The sequence below is a fragment of the Arachis duranensis genome, chromosome 10, assembly GCF_000817695.3.
Source record: "Arachis duranensis cultivar V14167 chromosome 10, aradu.V14167.gnm2.J7QH, whole genome shotgun sequence".
Taxonomy (NCBI): Eukaryota; Viridiplantae; Streptophyta; class Magnoliopsida; order Fabales; family Fabaceae; genus Arachis; species Arachis duranensis.
Window position 1 is genome coordinate 104133746 of NC_029781.3, and position 25059 is coordinate 104158804.

Consider the following 25059-nt stretch of genomic DNA (forward strand, 5'->3'; position numbering starts at 1 on the left):
CTACAAATATAAAAAACATTAAACTATCAAATTATTCATTCATGTATATATATTATATATATAATGAAATAAAATAAATGTATGAAACAATATATTTATTTATATTCAAATACTGATGGTGGATTTAATATATTTGATTTTTAATATATATAAAATATTTTTTAAATTTTATAATAAACTTAATATTAATGCTATAGAAAGTTAAATTAGTTATATCTTTGTTGATACATCGATACATTATTAATTATCTACAATTATTTCACACTAACAATATATAAAATTTACGCATCAAATTATAGCTCAAATGATATAGTTTTTTCGTTGGCTTTTCTCTCTCTCGAAAAAGGCAGTTCAGTTAGCCTAGAGGGAAGGGGATACCTTAATTCCACTCTGCTAAAGGCTATTAAGTGCCAATTCCACTCCGCTTTTTAGCCTTGCTTGAAGGGAAGATAGTGAAGATGGATTGAGAGCTGGATGCTTACCTTCCTTTCTTTTTTCCCCTCTCTCGCCGCTTTCTTAAGGCTGTCTCTGCATTTCTACCTCCTTTATCACTGAGCGGTCATTTAGGGATCTTAGCTGGTGATTCGGACTATTTTTCTCTCGACGATGAAACTTATTCCCCATCGTCTCACTGGCCGACCTTAACCCTTTATCTAAAAATCTCTATTATGTTAAATATTAAGTTACATATATTAATTATTTTTTATTATTATTAAAATTCTTTTACACTAAATGCTTTAATTTGCTGGTAGAGGTGACGTGACAGGCACCTTCTGCCAGTTTTGCGTGTCCACAGCAGCTTCAGACATTGTTCAGCACTGTCCAAACAGATCATCAGCAGTGATATGGTATAACTACTGCATACTCAGATACTCCAACCATGACTTCTTTGGAAACCTTACAATAACCCCATCATGGCAATTTCCTGGGACCAAGAACACCACCAACAGCACACAAGAACTCCAGGAAGCAGAGACTTACATGCAGAGCTTGATAAAGAATGCTACTGTGGAGACCAACTTGCTGTATGCAATGGGTGAGTTCAATTCTGGTGGTTCATCAGGGGAAAGGTATGGGTTGGTGCAGTGTAGCAGGGACCTTACTAGTGATCAGTGTAGGCAGTGTTTGAATGCTATGTTGGATCAAGTTCCTAAATGCTGTGCTACCAAAGTTGGATGGCAAGTTTTGGCTCCAAGTTGTTTGATCAAGTATGATGATTTTATGTTCTACAAGATTACTACCAGTCAAGCACCTTCTCCATTATTGAATTCAGGTCAATTCTGAGTTTTATTTGCATTTTTATTTTTTATTTTAGAGAGAAAATGACAAATCGATCCCTGATTTTTTGGTCTGCGGACATTTAAATCCTTGAAGATTTTAAAATACATTTAAGTCCTTGACATCTTCAAAATCTGGACATATCTGATCTTGAGTCTAATTTGTCCAATTTTAAAAATTATCTCATGTATGCATTCGTATCAATTAGGTTAGTATAACGAGAGTTACGTTTGATTTTTTCGTTAAATCTGACAAATCCAAGTGAACACGAGGGATCGATATGTCCAGGTTTTAAAAAGGTTAGGGACTTAAATGTATTTTTAAATTTTCGAAAACTTAAATGTCTGTAGATCAAAAGGTTAAGGATTTATTTGTCTTTTGTTATAAAACTGAAATTCTATATATAAAAAATAGAAATTAACTTTTGCACAATTTTAAAAAGATTTTAATTAGGGATTGGGTCAATTTTTTTCAATTAATATCAGTCGATTTTATTTTAAATTTTAAATTCTAAATTTATATTTTAAAATTTAATTTTTAATATTATATTCTAATTTTTTTAAAAATAAAAAATAATAAATGTTAGTTAATTACAAATTAGTTAATTTTTTTTATACTTATGCTTTTAAAAAATAAAAAATAAAAGCCTAAAATCAATTTTTCTTGCTTCTATTATTGTCTCATGTTTAAACTAAAAAAAATGTATTGTTATAGTATGTAATATGTATATATCTTCATTTTAGAGCCTTCAAAGTCAATTCCCGCTGGAGGGAGGATTCTTCTTGAAAGCTAATATAATTTATAAATAACTAATTAAGTAGATTTAAAACATACATTATCATGTTTTGTGGGGTCCATAATTAAAATATACATGTGAATTGCTTAGGCTTTAATTTATTTAGATATAGCAGGCGAGAAAGTCAAAGATACAAATGTTAGATGATATATTGCCTCTTAATTCTAATTAAAATAACAGTGACTTGTCACAAACTCACAATGTCCCTCTTGTCCTTTTAGAGTTTGGGGTTTGGTAGACATTAATTTAAGACAGCTTGCTTTTTTAGGTTTGAAATTAATCAAATCATCCTTTAATTTCTGTCATCTATTTATATTTAATGGGTAGCTGATATGGATATGGCTGATAAATAGCTCTCTCAGCCATCAACTTGAATGAATAAATGTATGTTCTAGAATACATATTATTAAATGAATACATTTTTTGTGAAAAGGACATAAAATCTAAGTTTTAATATGTTCATTATATCATTATTAAAAGTATTAGACCTATTTAATTAAGGTCTATTTTATATTGCCAATAAGTTATAACTTAAATGATATATTTTTTTATACTCACTTAAGAGATGGGAGATTCGAGTCATCTTATATTCGATAAAAAAATAAAATAAAAAATAAAAAATCATTTAATACACACAAAGCCTAGTTGAGGTTAATTATAGATAGACATTTTTAATATTAAATGTGTGAGTGTGTAGTGTGAATAAGTATAATATATAATGCTTATAGTTAAAGGTTGTCCAATCCAAACATTTAATAAAAAAATATCTCCTATATCCGGCTTGTTTATTAATTGTGTTGTTGGGGAATCACTTATTTGAAGGCAGCAAAAGAAATTAAAAAAAAAGAAAGTAGAAGTTAATTATTATCCTATACTTAAATATAAGAAATTTTTTTAATAAAGTAAAAAATATAATCATACAATAGTTCAAAATAATGATATTCAACATTTTAATAAAAATATCTTGTATAATGTACAGATGCTAATTATTATCTAGTAGTAAAATGTTATGATTTTCTGAAAAATTAAAGATAAATCTCAAAAAGAAAAAAAATACTTATTTTTATTTTATTTTTCTTTTTCTTTTTCTTTTTCTTTTTTCCCAATCAAGAAGCACAAATAACAAGGGTATTATTGCAGGCAATAACAAGGGTACAAGTAAGACAAAAACTGTGATAATCATCATAGTGAGTGTGTTGGTGGCATTAGTTCTACTAAGTTGTGGCATCTACTTCTTATGGAGGAAGAATCAATCAAATCATGGTAACTAACACTATTCAAGTTCTCTAACCTCATTTCAATAAACATTATAAACTCATATCATAAACTTTTTTATCTGTAGATGCATTATTGTCAGAGACCACTCCTATATCAATACATTATAACCCTTATCAAGGTCAAGGAGACGATTCATTGAATGCTGACCTTCCTACAATCCCTCTATTTTGGATTCGACAGAACACTAATAACTTTTCAGATTCTTGCAAATTAGGAGAAGGTGGATTTGGTCCTGTTTATAAGGTATCACTGAATATTTCAATGTGGAAACCAAGCTCTATATGTAGATAATTTATTAATTTAATTTTGATGCATTGTCAGAGTAAAATAGTTATACACGTGTATCCAATTAGCAACGTCACATCAGTAAAAAAACTAAAAATAACTACCTTTCATGTTGATCGTGTGAAGAATCATTCAAAAGAACAGATGTGATTGTATGACTGTATAAAACGCTTTACATTATTAGTGTATCAAAATTAAACTCATAATTAGTAACTTAATTTATTCAAAACAAATTCATAAGTACCCATTTGTGTGTTTACTCTTTTGTACTTGGATTTTTCTTTCTTTGCAAAATCTATATTTAGGGAAGCTTACAAGATGGGACAGAAGTTGCCATCAAAAGACTCTCAAAAACATCTGGCCAAGGTTTAGATGAGTTCAAGAATGAAGTAATCTTCATAGCCAAACTACAACATAGGAACCTTGTGAGACTGTTGGGTTGTTGTGTTGAGGAAAATGAAAAGCTGCTTATATACGAGTACATGTCCAATTCAAGCCTTGCCCTTCATCTATTCGGTAAGTTTTCTTACTATAGAACCTCCTGCCTTTAAAATTTTACTTTCAATTTAATTTTCTCTTACTTGTTGATATTGAATGATACAATATAGAAACACTCTTTTATGTAACTTCTCTGTTTTTGTTTTTATGTATTTCATTACATAAGTAATTTTGTCAAGAAACATTTCTTATCTTCTTGTTAGACGTGGAAAAACGAAAGCAACTAAGTTGGAAGGTTCGAATGAATATTATCAAAGGAATCGCACGAGGACTTCTGTACCTTCACGAAGATTCTAGACTTAAAATAATTCATAGAGATATGAAAGCTAGTAATGTTCTACTTGATCAAGATATGAATCCAAAAATATCAGATTTTGGATTAGCAAGGACATTTGAAAAAGGCCAGAATGAAGAAAACACTCGAAGGGTTATGGGCACCTAGTATGTCATATTAATGTTGTATATATATATGTGTTGTTACATTATTTTCTATTTTGGCAAAACTAACAATATTCTATTGTTTTTTTTAAACAGCGGATATATGGCTCCCGAATATGCCATGGAAGGGTTATATTCAGTAAAATCAGACGTTTTTAGTTTTGGAGTTCTTTTACTAGAAATCATTGCTGGCAAAAGAAATAGTGGATTCTATCTTTCAGATCATGGTCAAAGTCTTCTTGTATATGTTAGTTTTCTTGATTCCGTTACAATATTTTTAAATAAATTGCTATTACAAAACATATGCATGGATCTGTTTAATTTTTACTATATATATTAATATCCATATTTTTGTGCAGAGTTGGAAACTATGGTGTGAAGGAGAATGTTTAGAGTTAGTAGATCCTATATTAGAAAATACATACATAAGAAGTGAAGTTATAAGGTGTATTCATATTGGTTTGCTGTGTGTACAAGAAGATGCAATAGATCGACCAATAATGTCTACGGTGGTTGTTATGCTAGCAAGCGAGACAATGACACTTCCTAATCCTAATCATCCTGCATTTTCAGTTGGAAGAAAGTTCGGTAAAGAAGACGAATCAACGTCAAAGACTTCTAAAGATAATATCTCTGTCAATGAAGTATCAATGTCAAATGTTTTTCCTAGATAAGTAGTATATACAACATTATAAAAACTGTTTTAGAATTGCTTGATGTACAAGTAATTGCGTCAACATAGTTGAACCATTCTTGTTTTAACTGAGTGTTGTAGTTCAATTATTAAAGATATGCAATCTGCTCATCATGCAAATATATTATAATTTCTCTTAGATTATATGTGTTTATGGATTAAGCTATACCACAAGCAATGTAACCAATATTTTGATGTTTTGGCACCGATACTTAAGAGTAGTTGATGATGGGATAGAAGTTAATTTTATTGTTGTTAATAGAAAAATGTTTGGGTTAATAAACCAAAATGCTAGATCTTTTCTCAAATTAAAGAATAAGAATATGAAGCAATTTTTATTATTATGTAAAATCTGATGACCGGTATGGTTTTGTTCTTGAAAAAAGAATTTTAGAATATTTTTGAGTTGTAACCAGTGTCTATTTCCTCCATTATTAGTAGCTCTTGGATTTTTCTTCGGTGGACACCTTTAAAAATAACTGTGATGTTAGCTATTCTGGTAATGGTGCTCAGATTGGTTTTATCCGTATTAGCAAAGATTGAAAAGGAATGTGACAAAAGACTGTTTGGAAACAATTGAGATTCATGGTATTTTGCAAGGAGAATTTTTATTTGCTATTTGAAAAGGTATTTTTTAGCATGGTACTCGAAACAAAAAGATATTATATGTGAGACAGACTATGTGGAGGCTTTTATTATTGTCAATTATTTTCAGGATTACTTTGATTTTATTGATCATTTGGTGTTGAAAATCCGAGATATCATGTTTTAAAAATAGTGTGCTTAACTTTGGTTGATATTGAAAAATACGAATAGTAGCAGATATCATGTCAAAAATTACAATGAGAACCCTTTCTTCTCAAAAGAAACTTCCATCCTCTTAGAAAAAATTTAAGAATAATATTTAGTGCATTTCTTAAACAACTTTTTATTTGTTTTTGTTTCTTAGTTATTATTTGTTTTCTTTCCCGTCACAAAAATAATCATATTTATCATATTTTTTAGATATTTTTGTCAATAATATAATATTTGAGAAATTTACATATTTAAAACATTTCGAAAAATATATTAAGCAATTACAACTTTTCTTCCAAATGTTTTACATATTTATATATTTTGCGTCTTGTATTTTAAAAAATTGTAATTGCGTAACGTTTTCTTTCAAATGTTTTAAACATGTAAATTATCCAAAATACTTTAAATATTATTTTAGAATAAAAATATTATTTAAGCACTAAATTTTTTTACCTTAATAATTAATTTTAACCGTTAATTTTATTATACACATATCGCAATACTTTTAAAATTTACAAAAGAAAAAATTCATGCTAGTTAAGAAAAATTTTTACTCTCTATAGTGACCTAATGCTGGGAACCCCACCGACACGTGGCTCTCAACTATAGGCGCATTCGGTCATTCTCGTACGCCGTTTTGCACTTGATTCAGATTGCATGACTGGAATGGACTGCATTTTCTTTTCGGTCTTTGTTCTTCGAGAAAAAGCGAGAATCAATTTTCTCATATTATTTTCCCGAGAAAACCCTAACCAGCTGAATGAGCTATCACATTTGCACTCATTGACTCCATTGACGCCACCGCAGCAAGCAATCCGTCGTAGCAGGTAACTCTTATGCGCATTCTCTTTTCTTTGATCCGTCTTTTTTTTTTTTCTGTAGCCTATGATTGGATTCAACAATGGAGCTTCTCTTTATATTATTTCACTTTTCGCGATTACGTTTCTCTGTGTTTGGACTTTGAAGTGAAAGTGCGAAATCTCTTTAGGACTCGCTATTCAAATTTATAATGTGTTTCATTGCTTGCTTCAGTGTGTAATTTCATGATTTTACTTTTTTCTATATTCAATAGGTGAACGGTGAGCATTAAGGACCAGAATGATTGAATGTTGGTTGTTGATTAATAAATTACTGTTTGAATTTGCATTGTAATAAATAATTGAGTTCATATTTAAACAGCCTAATAACAGAATATTAGGCTTTAATGAATCTTTTTCGCCAATGAGGTTTTCTTTTCTAGGATTTATGAGGAAAGTTCATTTTGAAAATTAAGCTTATTTTGTTTGGTACACAAGTTAATAATAGATTTACTTGGGATTTGATTACTCATCCATTTGGTCAGTTAATTTGTTGCATTTCATTCTAATTTTTGAAATGGCGAAAATATGCACCTGCTGCATTCTATGATTCTCTGCATTCTGTACTTATTTCTTCTTGTTTTCCAATTGAATATTTTCTGGAAAGTTTTCTCTGCTTTCATCATAATTCATAATTGTTGGTTTAGTGTTGGTCTTTGATTGTCGGAGCATTTTGAGGACTTGCTCATTGAAGAAGCAAATTGATGCTGAAGCTCATGCTGTTCATGTTTGACTTGCAGAGCTTAGTTTGGTTGCTTCCTTCAAAAGGCATGTGACGTGAGCACAAGTTTAAAAACGGTGTGATAACATACCATGTGAAATAGAAAGTTCTAGACATAATTAGGCACAAGAGAAAAACTACAGCAAACATTTTTTAGGGCCCTTGTCATATCAAAGATATCATGCACCATTGAAACAAAACACATGTAGGCTATAGGGGCCATAAGCCTGCCTTTCAAAACCTTTGGAGAATAGAGATTATCTTATAGCTGTGATGCTTCCGTCCAACTAAATGCACTAAAGTATGCAAGAAGTGGACAGATTCCACATGAAGTGATAATTAAGATAGTTTCTTCAGAAAGAATCCACAACTATTCCAAAACACACCATAAAAGCTGTGGCACGGGTAGTGATAAGCACACTAGTGCTTGTTTTATTTTTCAACCACTTATTTACCTCTTTCATTGCAAAGACTTTTGTTGATTAAACGATTCATTTTATAGCTAAGTCAATGGAGATAGACTATTAAATTAAATATTTTTAGTGTCATGAACCAAGAAGAAGTTGGATGATGAATTGATGATGGATACATATTATATTGAACAACATTTCAAATCTTTATTGTCTTTATGTAGAAATGGAGCAGTATGATCTGCAAAGACAAAGAAAGGATATGAAAAACAAAGGAAGAAATGTTGTGTGGTCAATTGCAATGGATAAGTGTCTGATTGAAGCCTTGGCTGTTCAGGCAAAACGTGGGAACAAAATTGATAAATGTTTCAATGAAAATGCCTATACCTCTGCCTGTGTGGCTGTGAACGCTCAATTCAACATGAATTTGAATAATCAGAAAGTGATTAACCGCCTAAAAACAATTAAAAAAAGATATAAAGTAATAAAAGATATGCTAAGTCATGATGGTTTCTGGTGGAATCCAAATACGAAGATGATTGAATGTGACAGTGATGAGCTCTGGAAGAAATATATCGCTGTAAGTTTTCTTTCATCTTTCTCTCTCTTAGTGTTTATAAATCAAGCATAAATACCTAATTTGGTGTTCTCTCTCCGGTTCAATTGACAGGCACGTCCTGATGCAAGAGGGTTCCATGGAAAGCAGATAGAGATGTACGATGAACTGAAAATTGTTTGTGGAAATTACCAAGCCCCTAGTCGTTGGGCTAGGATAAAGGATGGAAGCCAGCTAATGGATATGAAGAATGGTGTGGATGAGTCACCTTCCTTTGTTTCTCCCAGTTCAGAAGATATGAGTGAGACAGATGGAACTGAATCATACTCCACCCTTCCACCAGAATATTGCCCGATGCCAGATGGATTTCAAGAGCCTCCAGTGGCGCAGCCACAGAGACAGCAGCAAAAACGTCCTCGTACCTCAGAGGATGCCCTTCAGGATGCATTGATGACAGTGGCAGCGAGCATCAGGCGACTAGCTGATGCTATGGAACGAAACAAATGCTCAGTTGATGCGACTGAGCTATTAGAGGCTGTGATGGAGATAGATGGGTTGGAAGAAGGTAAACAGATGTATGCGTTTGAATACTTAAATGCTGATCCGGTTAAAGCCAGAGCCTTCATGACATACAATTCTAGAATGAGAAAGATATATCTCTTTAAATTGTTCTGGTGGTGGAGATGAGGGTGACCGAATTTCTTGGAAGTTTTAGGTGTATAGAACTATAGATTATTGCGTGGGGATTTAGATAAATGGATGTTTTTGTTTTATGTATTGTAAGGAGAGTGTATATATTCATTCTAAAAATCATTGATAGATATAGCAAAATGTCAGGGATGTTAACAAAATGATTCAATGTTGGATTGATTTGGACCAATTCTGAGGGACCACTAGCAAGGAATGTTTGAAGAACAATTTCTTTGTATCTGGTTTCTTTTGTTTTGTTTCAGAGTCTTAATGCTAATTCTCTTCTGAAAAGTGGTCCTGTCCTTTCTCCATAAATGGTGAAGCCTAATGTTGGTAGGGAAAAAAACTGACTAACTATCCCAAGAGCCAAAAGTTGAATGCAAACGCAAAGGATTGTTGCTTTGCGCAAAAGAGAACGATGTTGACGATGAATAGTTGAGATAAATGATATAATTCGATGGAGTGTTATATTATTTATATGTCCTAAAATTCTCTCCTCTTTTATTGTTGAGATATCAATAAATTTATCAGTTGAAAGGAGTATTGTTGTCATACTGTCATGTTTAATAAATTAAGATATCTTAAGAAGTTACTCAGCAACTTGTTCAGACTCAAGTACTAAAAATGGGTTAATGGTCAAATTCGTTGCTGAAAAACAGGTCATTCTCTAAATTTGTCCCTGAAAATTTTATTAATCAAATTAGTACTTCAAAGATTACAAATTAATTATTTTTGTTCTTTCGTCATTCTATTAACAATTTTTGTCAACGATTGATGATGTAGAATATTAATGGACAATATACATAATCCATAGCATGTCCAATTGAACGCTGACCAAATATGTTTTTAAAATTCTATCAGTTTAGTTTATTTTTTCAATAAACATATTTGCTAGTCCAATTGAATATGTTAGGTATCATATGTATGATATCAGTAAGCATTTCATATCATCAATGGTTGACGGAAACTATTAATGAAGTGATGGAAGGACAAAAATGATTAATTTGTAATATTTGAAAAACCAATTTGATTGATAAAATCTTTCAGGGACAAATTTAGAGAACGACCCATCTTTTAGAACTAATTTGACTATTAACTCCACTAAAAATATATAGCTCAAGAATTCACTAAAAATGGTTTCAATTGTTTCCCCATATTACCAATAATCTCCACAAGAACACGTTCCATTCTTGAAATGATGGAACCTACGCATATCACGCACTACAATTTCCCTTCCTGTCACTAGTGATATGTACTTAGTAGCCTCATGGCAATCACCACAAACTCTAAGATTCTTCCTAATATGAATTGTTGTGCCAGGGCTAGTATTCAAGAGTCCAAATGCAATAGCAAGCCTCTCACTATGGCTAGTGAGCAATTGTTCTTTCACATCTTCTTCCACATCATGAATTGAATTGGTGTCAGGAACATAACCAGCATCCTTGATCTCATTCCCAAGATCCTCAAGAAAGGCATAGATTCTTTTCGATTGAGGGTGATTAGTACTTCCGGAATAGAACGTGTGAACCTCGTTCCTCAACTCGACCAAGCTGCAACCTGGCGTTTTCTGGAGCCCCTTTTTCTCCATGGATGTCCTCACCATGGCAACTTTGTCCCACATTGAGGCAGAGGCATACATATTGGCAAGCAACACATGATACCCTCCTTCATCCGGGTCTAACTCGAAGAGTCTGTCGGCAGCCTTTTCCCCCAATTCGACGTTTTTATGGATCTTACAAGCACCTAGCATTGCACCGAAAATGGTTATCCCTGGTTTGACAGGCATCTGCTCGATGAACTTCCAAGCCTCATCTAGCCGGCCAGCACGACCAAGGAGATCAACCATGGCACCATAGTGATCCATTGCAGGCTCCAAGCCATAATTTTCCTTCATGCTTTCGAAGTAGTAGAGGCCCTCTTCCACCAAACCTGAGTGGCTGCAAGCGGAGATAACAGACAGAAATGTTATCTCGTTCGGCTTGATGGCTCCCTTCTGCATTTGATCAAAGAGATCTACAGCAGCTTTTCCAAGGCCATGTGTTCCATATCCATCTATCATTGCATTCCATGTTATCACATGCCGCTCCTGCATCATGTCAAAAAGCTTTCTCGCTGTCTGAACCTCACCACATTTCGCATACATGTCAACGAGAGCAGTGGCAACAAAGACATTCTTGTCCATCAAAGTTCTTATAGCAAGTCCATGAATCCACTTGGCCTGGCGGGTAACTGATAAATCTGCAAGAGCAGTAATGGCACTCACTAATGTAAAGGAATCAGGTTTACTGCCTTTAGATTGCATCATGCAGAATAAGTTCAAAGCCTCCTTTACACACCCATTTTGAGCAAAACCTAATATCATGGCATTCCATGTGACGTTCGTCTTGTCCTTCATATTATCGAATATTGATGCTGCGATATCAACTCTCTTGCACTTCGAATACATGGATATCAAAGAGTTCATAACCGACACGTCACAGTCGAGTTTCAGTTGTTCCAACAATTTATGAACAAATCTCCCCTGTTCAAGATTGCCTAAATTAGCACAAGCCTGCAAAGCTCCCATCATGCTAACATTTGTAGGCTGCACCCCTTCATCCAACATCTTCAAAAAAGTTTCATATGCTTCTTTAGACTCTCCATTCTCTGCAAGACCAGCAATCATAGTATTCCACGAAACAACATTCTTGCTACTCATTCCTTCAAAAACCAACCTTGCATCACTCACAGACCCACACTTGAAGTACATATCGAGAAGCGCCGTCGCAACATTAACCATGGACTCAAACCCTGACTTTACAGCAAACCCATGAACAGACCTTCCGATTCTCAACGCCTTCAAATCAGTCACGGCCGGCAAAACACTGACCAGCGTGATTGCATCCGGCCTCTGGCCAGCCTCCTGCATCAGCAAAACCAACTCAACTGCCTTCTTGGCGAACCCATTCTGAGCATACCCGGCCACCACAGTGTTCCAAGAAACCAAATCCCTCTGCGGCATTCTCTCGAACATCTTATACGCATCAGCAATCTGCCTGCATTTCGCATACAAATTAACAACAGCAGTCATGGCAAACAAATTGTTCTCACAACCATTAACAATCATCTGTCCATGAATCTCTCTACCCATTCTGAGATCCAATTTCTCACCACAGAGCTGCAGCAAGTAAGTGAAATCGTAAACAACAGGCTTAACACCATCAGACCTCATCCTATGGTAAAATCCCAAGGCTTCATGCAAAGAAGAGTTTCTTGCATATCCTTTGAGCATGGTGTGGTAAAGTACATCGAGCTTGTCGTGGTCATCGACGGAGTCGAAGACACGTGTAGCTTCGGAAATGCTGCCGAACCTGCAGAACAAGCTGAGAAGCTTGGTTTGGAACAAGTGCTGATTGTAGAAGCCGTTCTTGATGACAAGGGGAAGGAATTGACGGAGCTCGGTGAGAGAGTTGCAGAGCTCTAGGAGAATGGCGGAGGGGTGCCTGTAAACATGGGTGGGGATGAAGATCCGTTCGTAGTGAGGGGTTGCTGCTGCCGTTGATGGTGTGGGTTTGGTGGGAAGAGGTGAAGGGTGTAGTGCTAATAGCTGCGAGCTCATTCTTTCTATTATCTATTCAGAAGCCATAGTCATCAAGCTCAACCCTCTATCGCTCTATTGCTTCTTCATACTCATACATGCAAAAATATCAAAACTCTCTGTATAATTTGGAGTCAAATTTTTTGAACTTATTTGTTATAATGAATTAAAGAAACTTTTAGGACCCATCAATTTTTAATATTTTTTTTGTCATTATTTGATTAATATAAATATTAAATTATTTTTAATAAATAAATTTTATTAATTTATGTGTGTAATTTTAAAAAAATATAGATATAATCTGTATTAATTTATGTATGTAAACACTGATAAATATAAATATAATTTAAATTTTAAAAAATATATCCATTTTGATCCTCAAAAAATTTTAGACGGAATACTTTAGTCCTCAACTAAAATTAATTACTCGATTGATCCTTGACATTTAATTTCGTCAGTCACTTAAGTCATTTCCTTTACTCCGTTAACTATAACGGAGAACAAAATAGTTCCTGACAACTCTAACAGGAGACAAAATGGTCCCTGATCTCCTTTGTTCATAAACGACACTGTTCTCTCCCAATTTTCATTATATCTCGCATAACACTAGCAGTTTAACACTATAACTTCAAACTACACAATGTACACTCTATAAATTTAATGTTCACAAGAAAAAAAATTCTCAACTTGTTCTCAACCAATTCATACTCAGGAAACTAATGCCTATATCTCTCAACTAGTTATCGTCTTTGATGGATCTCTTGAATCTAGACAGCAAGTCTGGTTTGTTAAGACCCGTCGTCGTCGTTGCCATCTCCCTCCTCCTCTGCCCTATCATCTCCATGACCACATTGTCCACCACTCTGATCGCTTCCTTCAACTTCTTCTCCGAACCAATGTTTAGGAATCGCTTCAGTTTTCATATGAGCGGCAACGGTGACATTGCTCGTTGTACTGATAGATTGGATGCGAGGTCGAAACTGTCTGCCAACTTGAACTCTGGAAAAGAAGGAATGAAGCACTCGGTATCTATTTCAAATGAGAATTTGCATATGATGTCGAAGGAGAATCTTCTCATGATGTTCTAATGTCCAACAATCTACATTGCTTGTCAGAGAGTGGAGAAATGCGTGCCCTTGGAGTAGTTGTGGAACTTGATCTTGAGGATGTCGTGGACGTGTTGGGGTTGGAGGTGATGTTATCGAAGACGTGGAAGTGGATGTTTTTTGGTGGGTGAAGTGCAGAGGAGATGAATGTACCAGTCACAAAGATTTAAGAAGTGTGTGGTCCATGACATGTTGAGGTAGGTGCGACACGTGTGACAATTACACCATGGCTTAATCTTGGAATTAAAGATGAGGAAGGAAAAGATGAAAAAAAAAAGACTGTGAAGGTGAAGAAGAAGAGTATGAATGTTAGGATTATGCAAGATATGATAAAAATTGGGGAAGAACAGTGTCGTTTTCGAATAAAGGGATAAGGGATCATTTTGTCCTTTGTTAGAGTTGTCAGGGACCATTTTGTCCTCTATTAGAGTTGTTAGGGACTATTTTGTCCTCCATTAGAGTTAACGGAGTAAAGAACCTAAGTGACTGACAAAATTAATTGTTAGGGACCAATCGAGTAATTAATTTTAGTTGGAAACTAAAGTGTCCAGTCTAAAATTATTTGAGAATCAAAATGGGTATATACTCAAAATATCAACTCTGTGTATTAATTTCGAGTCAAATCTTTTGAACTTATTTGTTATAATGAATTAAAGAAACTTTTAGGACCCACCAATTTTTAATTTTTTTGTCACTATTTGAATAATATAAATATTAAATTATTTTTAATAAATAAATTTTATTAATTTATGTATATGAATTTTTAAAAATATAGATATAATCTGTATTAATTTATGTATGTGAACATTGATAAATATAAATATAATTTATATGTTTTTTGTGCATAAAATTTCTGTAAATATGGATGTAAATTATTATTAACTAAACATTAGTCAAAAATGATAATATTTACTAGACATGTAGTATTATTTTAATTTTAAATATTTAAAATTTGTTAATTTTTATATGATTTTAAATTAAATAATAATTATTTATTCATTTTCATAATTAGATATTAATTTTTTTAAAAAATTATACGATTAAATAAATTACAGTTCAATATTACACGAAAACAATAAATAGAGAATGATTACAATAAGATCTTATTTTTATTTTATATAAAGTGTTCCAGGATGTAAAATTTTTTAAAATTGCACATAAATTGCTATAGGGATAGGACATTGTATTTTAAGTGAAGAACAAAATAAAACATAAATTACTACAAACGGTAGCGATTTATGAACAAAAAGTTAAGGGCAGAAAATTGTCCTACGATGTCGCAGATTATGAACAAAACCATGGTCGAAATTTGTTAGGCCACATTGCGGTTTACGAAGAAATAAGGGTGTAAAGAAACTGCAACATGCTGTAACAGATTACTTGAATAAGCTATATAAACCGCAATAGTTGGCCACGAATTATTCATTTGAGTCATTTTCAAAGTTTGATTTTAGAGTTTTCAAAAAGGCCAACAAGGATCAAGCACGAGTGGGAACATAGAAGAAGATTGTGTCTACCGATTAAACGACGTTGCTTAAGACTCTGCATTTTCTCTCTTAACAAGTGTAAACACCATTGAAATGATGTTCGAGTTTTTATCCTACATAATTGTCAAAAGCAATATACTTCTATATTTGTCATACAAATGAGTTTCATCAATACTCACAAGTGGCTTGTTATCCCGGAAGGCCTCAATACACGGAAAAAATGTCTAGAAAAGAAAAGACGGTCGAAATATCTTGTAGATTCACTAACCTGATCCTCAACTCTAAATGTAGAAATCTTTAACACTGCAATTCTTCCTACCATGGTTGACTATATACTAAGAATCCATCATGACAACTTGTTGTAAGACTTCTCCCAATTTCCATGGATTCGTGCTATTGTCTTCTGTTTTGCAAACCAAACATTTATGTAACTAGGTCTGAAATCATAACTTGTCTTTGTTGCTTGCTGCAATACCTTTATTGTAACCGTAGCATTGGCCTTGACAAACGGAAAGATTAAAGCACATATCATGTGACTATATATGCAACATGAGCATGAAAACAATATAGTCTTGGACAGTGCAATATTTATTATTTTTTAAATTTTCATATAATATTTATCAGTGTCTCTCTATTTTTTAAATTGTTATCTACATGACGATCTTTTATAAATAAACACGTCATAGTAGTTAACCGTACATATAAGCACTACCATTAAATTTTTTACTTGATAAATTGATAAAAAGATATAAGGTGTCCATCGTTTGCAACATACACTACTTCTATACTCTAGTTAGTAGTCATAAACATATGCGGGTATACAACTTATGTAGCAATTATTTTTTTTACACCTGTTATCCAAACCAAACACTCAATCAATTGATGAGTTGACTACCAATCCGAACTCTATCCATTTTTAAGAATGACAACGCAATCTCTGAAAATAAAAATGATCCACTTTGGTTCCTGTCCCCTAATTTTGTCACACAACGCGGTCTCTGTGGGTTATTTTCCGGTGAGGCTTGACGGAAAACACTAAGCTGTCACGTTTGAAGTGTGATCGATCACATGAGCTCGCTGACGTGTTCATTCAGTGCCTAGTTGGACAAGTTCAAATGAACAGGGGATCAGTTGTCCACTTCCTTCACTCTAAAAACGATGTCATTCACGCGGGAAGTAATGCTTTAGTTGCTTCTCATCAAACGTTGTGTTTCCATAAAACCCCATCAACAAGCCTTCACATTTACAAGAAAATGTAGCAGAGGCATGAGCGGCAGTAAGGAGCATGCGTCGAGTTCCATTGGTGGGAGTGGAAGAGAAGCTTTTAAAGAGGAAGGCAGAAGTGTTATAGGCATATCTGCAGGAAGTGTTGGTATGACGAAGAAGAAGATCTTCATTACTCCATGATGCCATTGTGGGGCACATGCAATACTGTTTTTCTCCTCAATAGAACTAAACCCTAACATGTTATTTTATGGATTTCCACACTTCAAGGTAATGTCGAATTTAATTTAAGTTTCTTTGATTTTAGCTGCTTGTGACATCTTCTTAGCTGTGGGTTTATTGTACAAAGTTCAACACCTTATTGTAAATACTTTGCATGGTTGGATGATTATGTTACATCATTTGATGAATTACCTAGAAATTCTCCTTTTATGGAGGGTTGGAAGCCAGATCAAAATCAGATACCTAATGCTGCTGTTGTTGATGCCGAAAAACTCAGGGAACTAGACGGAGTTATTGGGTTAGAATTTGAAGCTAAAAATTGTAATGCCAATAGTGGTACTAGTTGCATTAGTGTTAAAGCTATGGTTATTGTTTTTGTATTTGGAATTGTAATATCAAAATTTGTTTAAGGCATTTGGCTAGCATGAAACCTTATGTGATACTAGGTTTAAAGTGTATGTTGTTTTAAAAAGTGCATGTTGCTTAAGGCATTTGGAATAAAGTGTATGTCTACTTTTTAAATTGTATTACTAACTTTAGAATAATGTATGTTGTTTGAGATGAGATAATGCTTTGATTCAATGAAAATTATCTGTTACTACTTTGATGTATTTTAGTATGTAGTTACACAAACTTTTCAATGGACAATCTTGGATAAACAAACCAAATAGATGCTTTATATAAAACAGCTACAGAAAATAACCAATCATATCCTTGTTCAGCATGAGAAAGGGACAACATATAGCCTTTTAACAACAAAAAGAAAGCCAACATGTAGCCTTGAATCAAAACATCTTCCAACTCAGTCTAGTAGAGTTTCAAACTGACCTAAACATGCATACATACACTTAATTAAGGCAAAGTTTTTCCTAAATTTGTAAACACCGACATCAAAGTAACAACAAAGGGAGTTCAGTTTGATATCATCTAAGTCAACAGCAACACATCAAAGATCATGTCTACCTCGGAGGTATAAACCCAGGGATAGGAATGAACTTGAAAAGTCTTGCTGCAATTCCGAAACTTACTGTAGCCATGCTCTCAGCAGAAATAGCATTTTGTTGATGGGGGACATTAGTAGCTGTTGTCCTCGGGTTCACATTCTGTTTGGTTGGAACATAAGGTCTCGAGAAGTGAAGAACCTTTTCTCCTAGGATTTTCTTGTAAATGTGAAGGCTTGTTGATGGGGTTTTATGGAAGCACAACGTTTGAGAAGCAACTAAAGCGTTACTTTCCGCGCGAACGACGTCGTTTTTAGAGCGAATGAGGTGGACAACTGAGTCCTAGTCCATTTGAACTTGTCCAACTAAACGCTGAATGAACACGTTAGCGAGCTCTTGTGATTGGTCACGCTTCAAACGTGACAGCTCAGCACTTTCCATCAAGCCTCGCCAGAAAATAACCCACAAGGACCGCGTTGTGTGATGGAATTAAGGAACAGAGACCGAAATGGATCGTTTTTATTTTGAAGGGTTGCATTGTCATTCTTAAAAATAGACAGGAATCGAGTTGGTAGTTCACTCATCAATTGATTGGTTTTCACCCAAAATAGCTCAAATTTTTGTTAAGGAGTACTCTAAGTAGTAGGTTTGTGGGTAAAAAATAGATATAGATATACCCATAAAACACCTCTAATAGAAGACGAGGTTAATTAGTAGATACAACATACTCAATCAACCAAAAAAGAAATTATCACTATATATTTGAATCAACAAAAAAAAAATTTATCACTATATATTTGAATGATGAGTAGAACTAAAATCTGCTACACTACAACAAATTTAAACAACAATGATTCAAAAAGGCAGACATGATAACTTAAAACAATTCGAAAATGTTCAAAACAGAACACTTATACTGATTATCTAGGTAGAATATTTGAAATTGATACTTCATTGACCAAAGGATCCTTATCAAAAGCACTTGATGTTGGCTCTTCTTTGATCTTTCTTCCAACTGAAAATGCAGGATGATTAGGAATAGGAAGTGTCATTGTCTCACTTGCTAGCATAACAACCACCGTTGACATTGTCGGCCGATCTACTGCATCTTCTTGTACACACAATAAACCAATATGTATACACCTTGTAACTTCATTTCTTGTGTATTTATTTTCTAATATAGGATCTACTAGCTTTAAACATTCTCCTGTACACCATAGTCTCCAACTCTGCACAAACATATGGATATTTATGTATAATAGAACTTAAACTCCTGCATACCTCTTGTAAAAGCAATTTATTTTTATGATAACATAGTGTAATTAAGGAAACTAACATATTCAAGAAGACTTTGACCATGTTCTGAAACATAGAATTTATTATTCCTTTTGCCACAAATGATTTCTAGTAGAAGAACTCCAAAACTAAAAACATCTGATTTTACTGAGTATAATCCTTCCATGGCATATTCAGGAGCCATATATCCGCTGGTCAAAAATCAATATAATACCATTAGTTCTTTGTATATATATCCATAGACGAAAAGAAAAGAGAATAATAAGACATACTAGGTACCCACAACCCTTCTAGTACTGTCTTCGTTCTGGCCTTTTTCAAATGTTCTTGCTAATCCAAAATCTGATATTTTTGGATTCATATCTTGATCAAGTAGAACATTACTAGCTTTCATATCTCTATGAATTACTCTAAGTCTAGAATCTTCGTGTAGGTATAGAAGTCCTCGTGCGATTCCTTTAATAATATTCATTCGAACCTTCCAACTTAGTTGCTTTCGCTTTTCCACATCTGACAACAACACAAGAAATGTTTCTAGACAACATATGCAACAATATATGCAGTAGCCATTCTTGTTATATTTTATCATTCAGCACCAACAACAACATAAAATTTTAAAGGCACTAGGTTCTAAAAGGAAGAACTTACCGAATAGGTGAAGGGCAAGGCTTGAATTCGACATGTATTCGTATATAAGCAGCTTTTCATTTTGCTCAACACAACAACCCAACAGTCTCACAAGGTTTCTATGTTGTAATTTGGCTATGAATATTACTTCATTCTTGAACTCATATAAACCTTGGCCAGATGTTTTAGAAAGTCTTTTGATGGCAACTTCTGTCCCATCTTGCAAACTTCCCTAAATATATATAGATTTTGCAGAGAAAGAAAAATTCAAGTACAAACATTCATTTCAATAATTTCCATAATGAGTAAGTACACAAATTAGTACTTATGAATTTGTTTTGAATAAATTAAGTTTCTAACAAGAACAAATTATATGCATATATAGTTTGGTTTCCACATTGAAATATTCAGTGATACCTTATAAACAGGACCAAATCCACCTTCTCCTAATTTGCAAGAATCTGAAAAGTTATTAGTGCTCTGTCGAATCCAAATTAGAGGGACTGTAGGAAGGTCAGCATTCAATGAATCGTCTCCTTGACTTTCTCCTTGACCTTCTTGAGAGTTATAATTTATTGATATAGGAGCGCTCTCAGACAATAATGCATCTATGGATCAACAAATTTGTGATATCAGTTTATAATGTTTATTGATTAATGTACTTAGCCTGAAAAACTTCAGTAGTCTTAGTTACCATTATTTGATTGATTCTTCCTCCATATGAAGTAGATGCCACTAATTAGTAGGATTACTGGCACAAACACACTCACTATGATGATAATCAAAGTTTTTGTCTTACTTGAACTGTTCTTGGCTGCAATAATAGCATAGGTCAAAAAGTTGAATTTGATTGCTCATATGTATCTATATATAGAGAGGACACTCTTGTATTTGGTGTATTAATTAATAAACTCATATATCTTCAATAATTTTGTATAAAATTTTGTTTTTATTGGTTTAATTATTGAATTCGTATTGAGCCTTGTGGAATTTAACAGCTACAAGGAACTAACTCTAACTGAATAACTAATTCTACCAGCTGTCACTAACTGATTGCATTTTCTAACTAACTTGCATAACTAATTCTGCCAGCTGTCACTAACTAGAATATTTTGTGCCAAATTTTGTAAGAAAATATAAAAAACAACAATGCTATATCACCAGCAAATATTATCATTTTTTGTCGGTACTTAACCAGTAATAATTTGCACCCATATTACATAAGTTTTGCACAAGAAACATTTAGTTTTCACCTATATTTACGAGAGTTTTGCACAGATGAATCAAATACAGTATACACCCACATTTTTCAGAGTTTGCACACATGAATTAATAAAATTTATTTGTTAAAGACAATTTAGTATTTGTGCTGGCCAAATAATGGCCAAAAATACTAAAATTGTTGGCCCCAAAAAATCTACTAAAAATACTAAAATATGATCAAATAGTTTACTTTTACGTATGTTAACATTATAAATTGTGCGGCAAAAGAATCAAAGTGTCTGATTTAAAATTCGTTAGGAACTAATTTGGATGTTTACACTACAACTAACTAAGAAAAATCAAACAATTAAATATATTGCCAGAAAAGATAATAACAAAAATAATTAGTTACCTGAACTAGGCAAGGGAGAAGATCCTTGAATCTTGTAGAACATATAATCATCATACCTTGTCAAACAGCTTGGAGATCCAACTTGCCATCCAACTTTTGAAGCACAGCATTTAGGAACTTGATCCAACATAGCATTCAAACACTGCCTACACTTGTCACTAGTAAGGTCCCTAGTACATTGCACCAATCCATATCTTTTCCCTAATGAACCACCAGCATTGAACTCACCCACTGCATACAACAGGTAATTGCTCTCCGCAGTAGCATTCTTTATCAAAATCTGCATATAAGTCTCAGCTTTCTGGAGTTCTTGTGTGCTGTTGGTGGTGTTCTTGGTTCCAAGAACTTGCCATGATGGGGTTGTTGTAAGATTACCATAGAAGGCATGGTTGGAGTATCTGAATATGCAGTAGTTATACCATATCACTGCTGATGACCTGTTTGGGCAGTGCTGAGGAATGTCTGCGGCTGCAGTGGAGAGGCAAAACTGGCAGAAGGTTCCAGTGACATCACCTCTGCGGATCAGTAACGAATCCAGAAAAGTTAAATAACAATTACTGATTATTAAAAGAAATTTAGATCCTCTAAATTTTGTATTTTCACCTCTCTTACCATTGAATGTTTTGGTTTTCTCTTGGTCCTGCCTATGAAATAAATGGTGTCCAAAATGAAATTCAAAATTTAGAGAATCCAAATCCGCAAAAATAAATCATGTTTTCTCTTAGTCTCATCCATGAAATAAATGGTGAGAGATCACACTTTATCCTAAAATTCAAAATTTAGAGAATCGAAATCCGCAAAAATAAATAGGATAAAGTGTGATCTATCATCATTGAATATTTTCTCTCTCATGTTTTTTTTGTTCTACCTATAATATAAATAATAAATGAGCCTCCTTAGGAAGCCAATGGAGTATTTGTAAATGTGTACAATGGACTATTTATTTGGCCTGAGTTAAAAAATAAATATCCAAGATAAAATACTACTAATTTTTCAAACACAATATACTTATATTATCCAGAATAACCATCTGAATACTAAGAAAAATAAACATTTGATATCCTACTGAATCAAACATCCCTAACCCCCATTGACTCCTAAATCCGCAAAAATAACCAATGAGTTGTAGTTCAAATCTCCTATCTATAGTAAAAAAAAAGGTTCTCCTCTTATTAATTATTCCACATAGACTCCCCTGCAAGGCCAGCAAGAGATAGCTTTGTCTTAAATGTTGTGGCGTTCTATGTGTTCAAGCTTATATTTTCTTTTGTATATTTTATTATGTTGCTTTGTTGAATACTTGAATTCCCTTGCTCCACCGTATATGTACTCATGGCTACGTATATATTAATATATATAAGAATCTATTTGTGTCATTATCCGATGTGATGCAACAAGAATAAAAAACAATATTCTTTTTTTTTTTTGTCAAAATTCATAGTTAGCCGTCATAGAAACTACGAGAAATTTGCAAACTCTAGACACGTTTAAAAGTAGCCACTAGCCAATTAATCAATTTTATTTCATTTATGGACTTTTACCACCATTTCAATTGTTGTAATTACTGTTATGTTATGATTAATCAAAGATCTTCACTATTCTTAAAATCATGGCTAAAAGCCAAAAAACCTAGACAAATTGTAAACCTGATGTCTCAATTAACCACATACTGTATTCATAACTAAAGATCAAAATTTAGGTACAATTAACTTTATAGAAAGTTGATAGTTAAAGTCGTTATATGACAATTTAGTTAAACCTGTCAAATCATTTAACAATTTTTAACTACCAACTTCCCATAAAATTAACTGCACTTAAGTTTCTACCAGAAATTTAAAAAGTTTAGTGGGAAATATGCACACAAAGAATGAAAGATTGTTCGTACCTGCAGTTATAGAAGCCATAGATGACATCGCGTGTGGCGGTTCCAACGGTGGTATAGTTGTAGCCCTTGCTTGTGGCACCATCAGATGAAAGCCATGAGAGGAGGCTGTTGAGGTTGGTTTTGAATCCAGTTGTTAGAGATTGTTGTGTTGAGTTTTGGCAGTCATCTCCAACGTAGTTCAGTGATGATGATTGTGCTCTTGTTCTGGTGATGGTGATGAAGATGTTCATCAACAAGAACCAAAGAAATAATCTATGGAGGGAACCAGTGAGTTTTGCTTCCATCATTTGATGAATGTGTGTGAATGTGTGATTAGTTATATCATTGTTGTTGTATCAAAATTGTGTTCCACAAGGAACTGAGTTATATATATCTAGACATGTTGAAGTCAATAATATGGCTATAATATATAAAACAACAATGTTATTTGTATGTTCAGTACTATTAAAATTTATTGTTTTTAGTCCTCGCGTTTAGTTATTAATTCAATTTCTTTAATTTAGTAATTTAATAACATATTTTTGGTCTATACTTTTAAATACTGATGATTAAAATAATAAATTCTAATAATATTCTAACACTTTTTATATGTTAAAATAGTCACCAAAATTAATTATTATAAATTTGTAAGTTAATATTGGAGTTCACCAAAAATTAAACTCTTAGCATTTTTCAAATCTAGAACTTTAATATTATGTCATGATATCATTCATCCCAAAAATTTACACTAATAAAAAAAGTAACACTAATAATTATATTTCTAATACTTCCTAAACCTCTATTTTATTGACTTCTTATACTTCCTCTAATTTATTTTCAATGCATATTTTATATTTTAATATAATTACGTAAGTAATATAGTTATATGTAATGCCATATCAAAAAGTAATGTTGTAGTTCTACACTTCTACTGTTCAAAATCGATAGTCCTTTTTTAATATTTTTTTACTCTGAACGAAAACACCGATATAATAAACTATAAAATTTAAAAAAATTATAAGTACAAAAACTAATTCGCATGATGAGATCCAAAAATCTTATATGGCTCTTTTTTAAATGTTATTTTGTAATAATATTAAAAAAGACATTTATCTACAAAATCCTCTGTTTTATAATATAACTAATTTAGCATCGATCTCATAGTATTTTATATTAAATTTTCTAATTATATAAAAGTTTTATTATAAAAAATGTTAGTTTATATATTAAGGATCTACATCCTATATTGATATATTGCATATATTATTTGAAAAATAAACTTTATTTATATATTCTGTTGTTTTATCTATTATAGAGACTAGAGAAATAGTAGTATCACTTTTACTTTGATAATGTTACTCTTTTTTTTACAAAATCATATAAAATACAATGAAAAAAATTATGTAAATTAAACATTGACATTATCACAAATAAGAGTAATATTATCATTTTCTTCTATTATAATATATAAAATAAGAGACTAAAATAATGCTATATATAATAAACTAATAATACCTAAACTCTTAAGCCTAACTATGCAAAAGCAAATTTTTTGTGTGTATTCATAGATAAGTACCTTTTTAAAAAAAGATAAATTTCTCTATACAAAAATGTTACAATATTTGTGTATAGTGTAATATTTAGTAATATAATTTTAAAATGTTTTATTTTTTTTTAAAGGAATGTTCTCATTTTAATAATTTATTATAAATTATCGTGATTGAAACAATCAATACTTTTGACTTTGAAAAAATCTCAAGAAACCAGCCAGAGGCATGGTTTCTTTTGTCAATCTGACTAATTC

At 32.7% G+C, this 25059-nt stretch overlaps 4 protein-coding genes across 7 annotated transcripts; 2 read left to right on the forward strand and 2 right to left on the reverse strand.

The window, feature by feature from the left end:
- The first annotated feature begins 697 nt into the window (after positions 1-697).
- On the forward strand, positions 698-5433 carry LOC107471995 (cysteine-rich receptor-like protein kinase 10). Of its 2 annotated transcripts, XM_021132558.2 has the most exons (7): positions 698-1273; positions 3215-3337; positions 3417-3595; positions 3943-4153; positions 4339-4576; positions 4670-4820; positions 4933-5433. In XM_021132558.2, the coding sequence occupies exons 1-7, from the start codon at positions 982-984 to the stop codon at positions 5245-5247; spliced, it is 1509 nt and encodes a 502-aa protein (XP_020988217.1). In that variant the 5' UTR covers positions 698-981; the 3' UTR covers positions 5248-5433. The 2 variants fall into 2 exon arrangements, with proteins under 2 accessions (XP_020988217.1, XP_020988218.1); XM_021132559.2 differs by lacking the exons at positions 698-1273; positions 3215-3337; positions 3417-3595; positions 4339-4576 and having other exon boundaries at positions 4033-4153.
- A 1314-nt stretch (positions 5434-6747) lies between these two features.
- LOC107471885 (uncharacterized) lies at positions 6748-9730 on the forward strand. 3 transcript variants are annotated; one of them, XM_052255158.1, is made up of 4 exons: positions 6748-6889; positions 7660-8045; positions 8275-8630; positions 8721-9730. In XM_052255158.1, exons 3-4 carry the CDS (start codon positions 8277-8279, stop codon positions 9291-9293), a joined length of 927 nt encoding a protein of 308 aa, XP_052111118.1. In that variant the 5' UTR covers positions 6748-6889; positions 7660-8045; positions 8275-8276; the 3' UTR covers positions 9294-9730. The 3 variants fall into 3 exon arrangements, with proteins under 3 accessions (XP_052111118.1, XP_015946894.1, XP_015946893.1); XM_016091408.3 differs by having other exon boundaries at positions 7660-7717; XM_016091407.3 differs by lacking the exon at positions 7660-8045 and having other exon boundaries at positions 6758-6889.
- A 596-nt stretch (positions 9731-10326) lies between these two features.
- LOC107471882 (pentatricopeptide repeat-containing protein At1g11290, chloroplastic) lies at positions 10327-12980 on the reverse strand. The gene has a single exon (XM_016091402.3). The coding sequence runs from the start codon at positions 12892-12894 to the stop codon at positions 10453-10455; it is 2442 nt and encodes an 813-aa protein (XP_015946888.1). The 5' UTR covers positions 12895-12980; the 3' UTR covers positions 10327-10452.
- A 5640-nt stretch (positions 12981-18620) lies between these two features.
- LOC107471883 (cysteine-rich receptor-like protein kinase 10) lies at positions 18621-23617 on the reverse strand. The gene is made up of 8 exons (XM_016091403.3): positions 23277-23617; positions 21392-21906; positions 20471-20590; positions 20194-20384; positions 19798-20008; positions 19422-19659; positions 19190-19340; positions 18621-19082 (listed from the first exon to the last, which is right to left on the reverse strand). The coding sequence occupies exons 1-8, from the start codon at positions 23561-23563 to the stop codon at positions 18774-18776; spliced, it is 2022 nt and encodes a 673-aa protein (XP_015946889.1). The 5' UTR covers positions 23564-23617; the 3' UTR covers positions 18621-18773.
- Positions 23618-25059: the final 1442 nt, after the last annotated feature.

Coding starts and splice junctions, on each gene's coding strand:
- LOC107471882 (XM_016091402.3), bottom strand. CDS start 12,894: ATGAGCTCGCAGCTATTAGCACTACACCCTTCACCTCTTCCCACCAAA.
- LOC107471995 (XM_021132558.2), top strand. CDS start 982: ATGCAGAGCTTGATAAAGAATGCTACTGTGGAGACCAACTTGCTGTAT. Junction 3,338..3,416: donor GAAGAATCAATCAAATCATG/GTAACTAACACT, acceptor TTTTATCTGTAG/ATGCATTATTGTCAGAGACC. Junction 4,577..4,669: donor CGAAGGGTTATGGGCACCTA/GTATGTCATATT, acceptor TTTTTTAAACAG/CGGATATATGGCTCCCGAAT.
- LOC107471883 (XM_016091403.3), bottom strand. CDS start 23,563: ATGATGGAAGCAAAACTCACTGGTTCCCTCCATAGATTATTTCTTTGG. Junction 20,009..20,193: donor GATTTGGTCCTGTTTATAAG/GTATCACTGAAT, acceptor ATATATATTTAG/GGAAGTTTGCAAGATGGGAC. Junction 19,341..19,421: donor AGAAGGGTTGTGGGTACCTA/GTATGTCTTATT, acceptor ATTTTTGACCAG/CGGATATATGGCTCCTGAAT.
- LOC107471885 (XM_052255158.1), top strand. CDS start 8,277: ATGGAGCAGTATGATCTGCAAAGACAAAGAAAGGATATGAAAAACAAA. Junction 8,631..8,720: donor TCTGGAAGAAATATATCGCT/GTAAGTTTTCTT, acceptor TTCAATTGACAG/GCACGTCCTGATGCAAGAGG.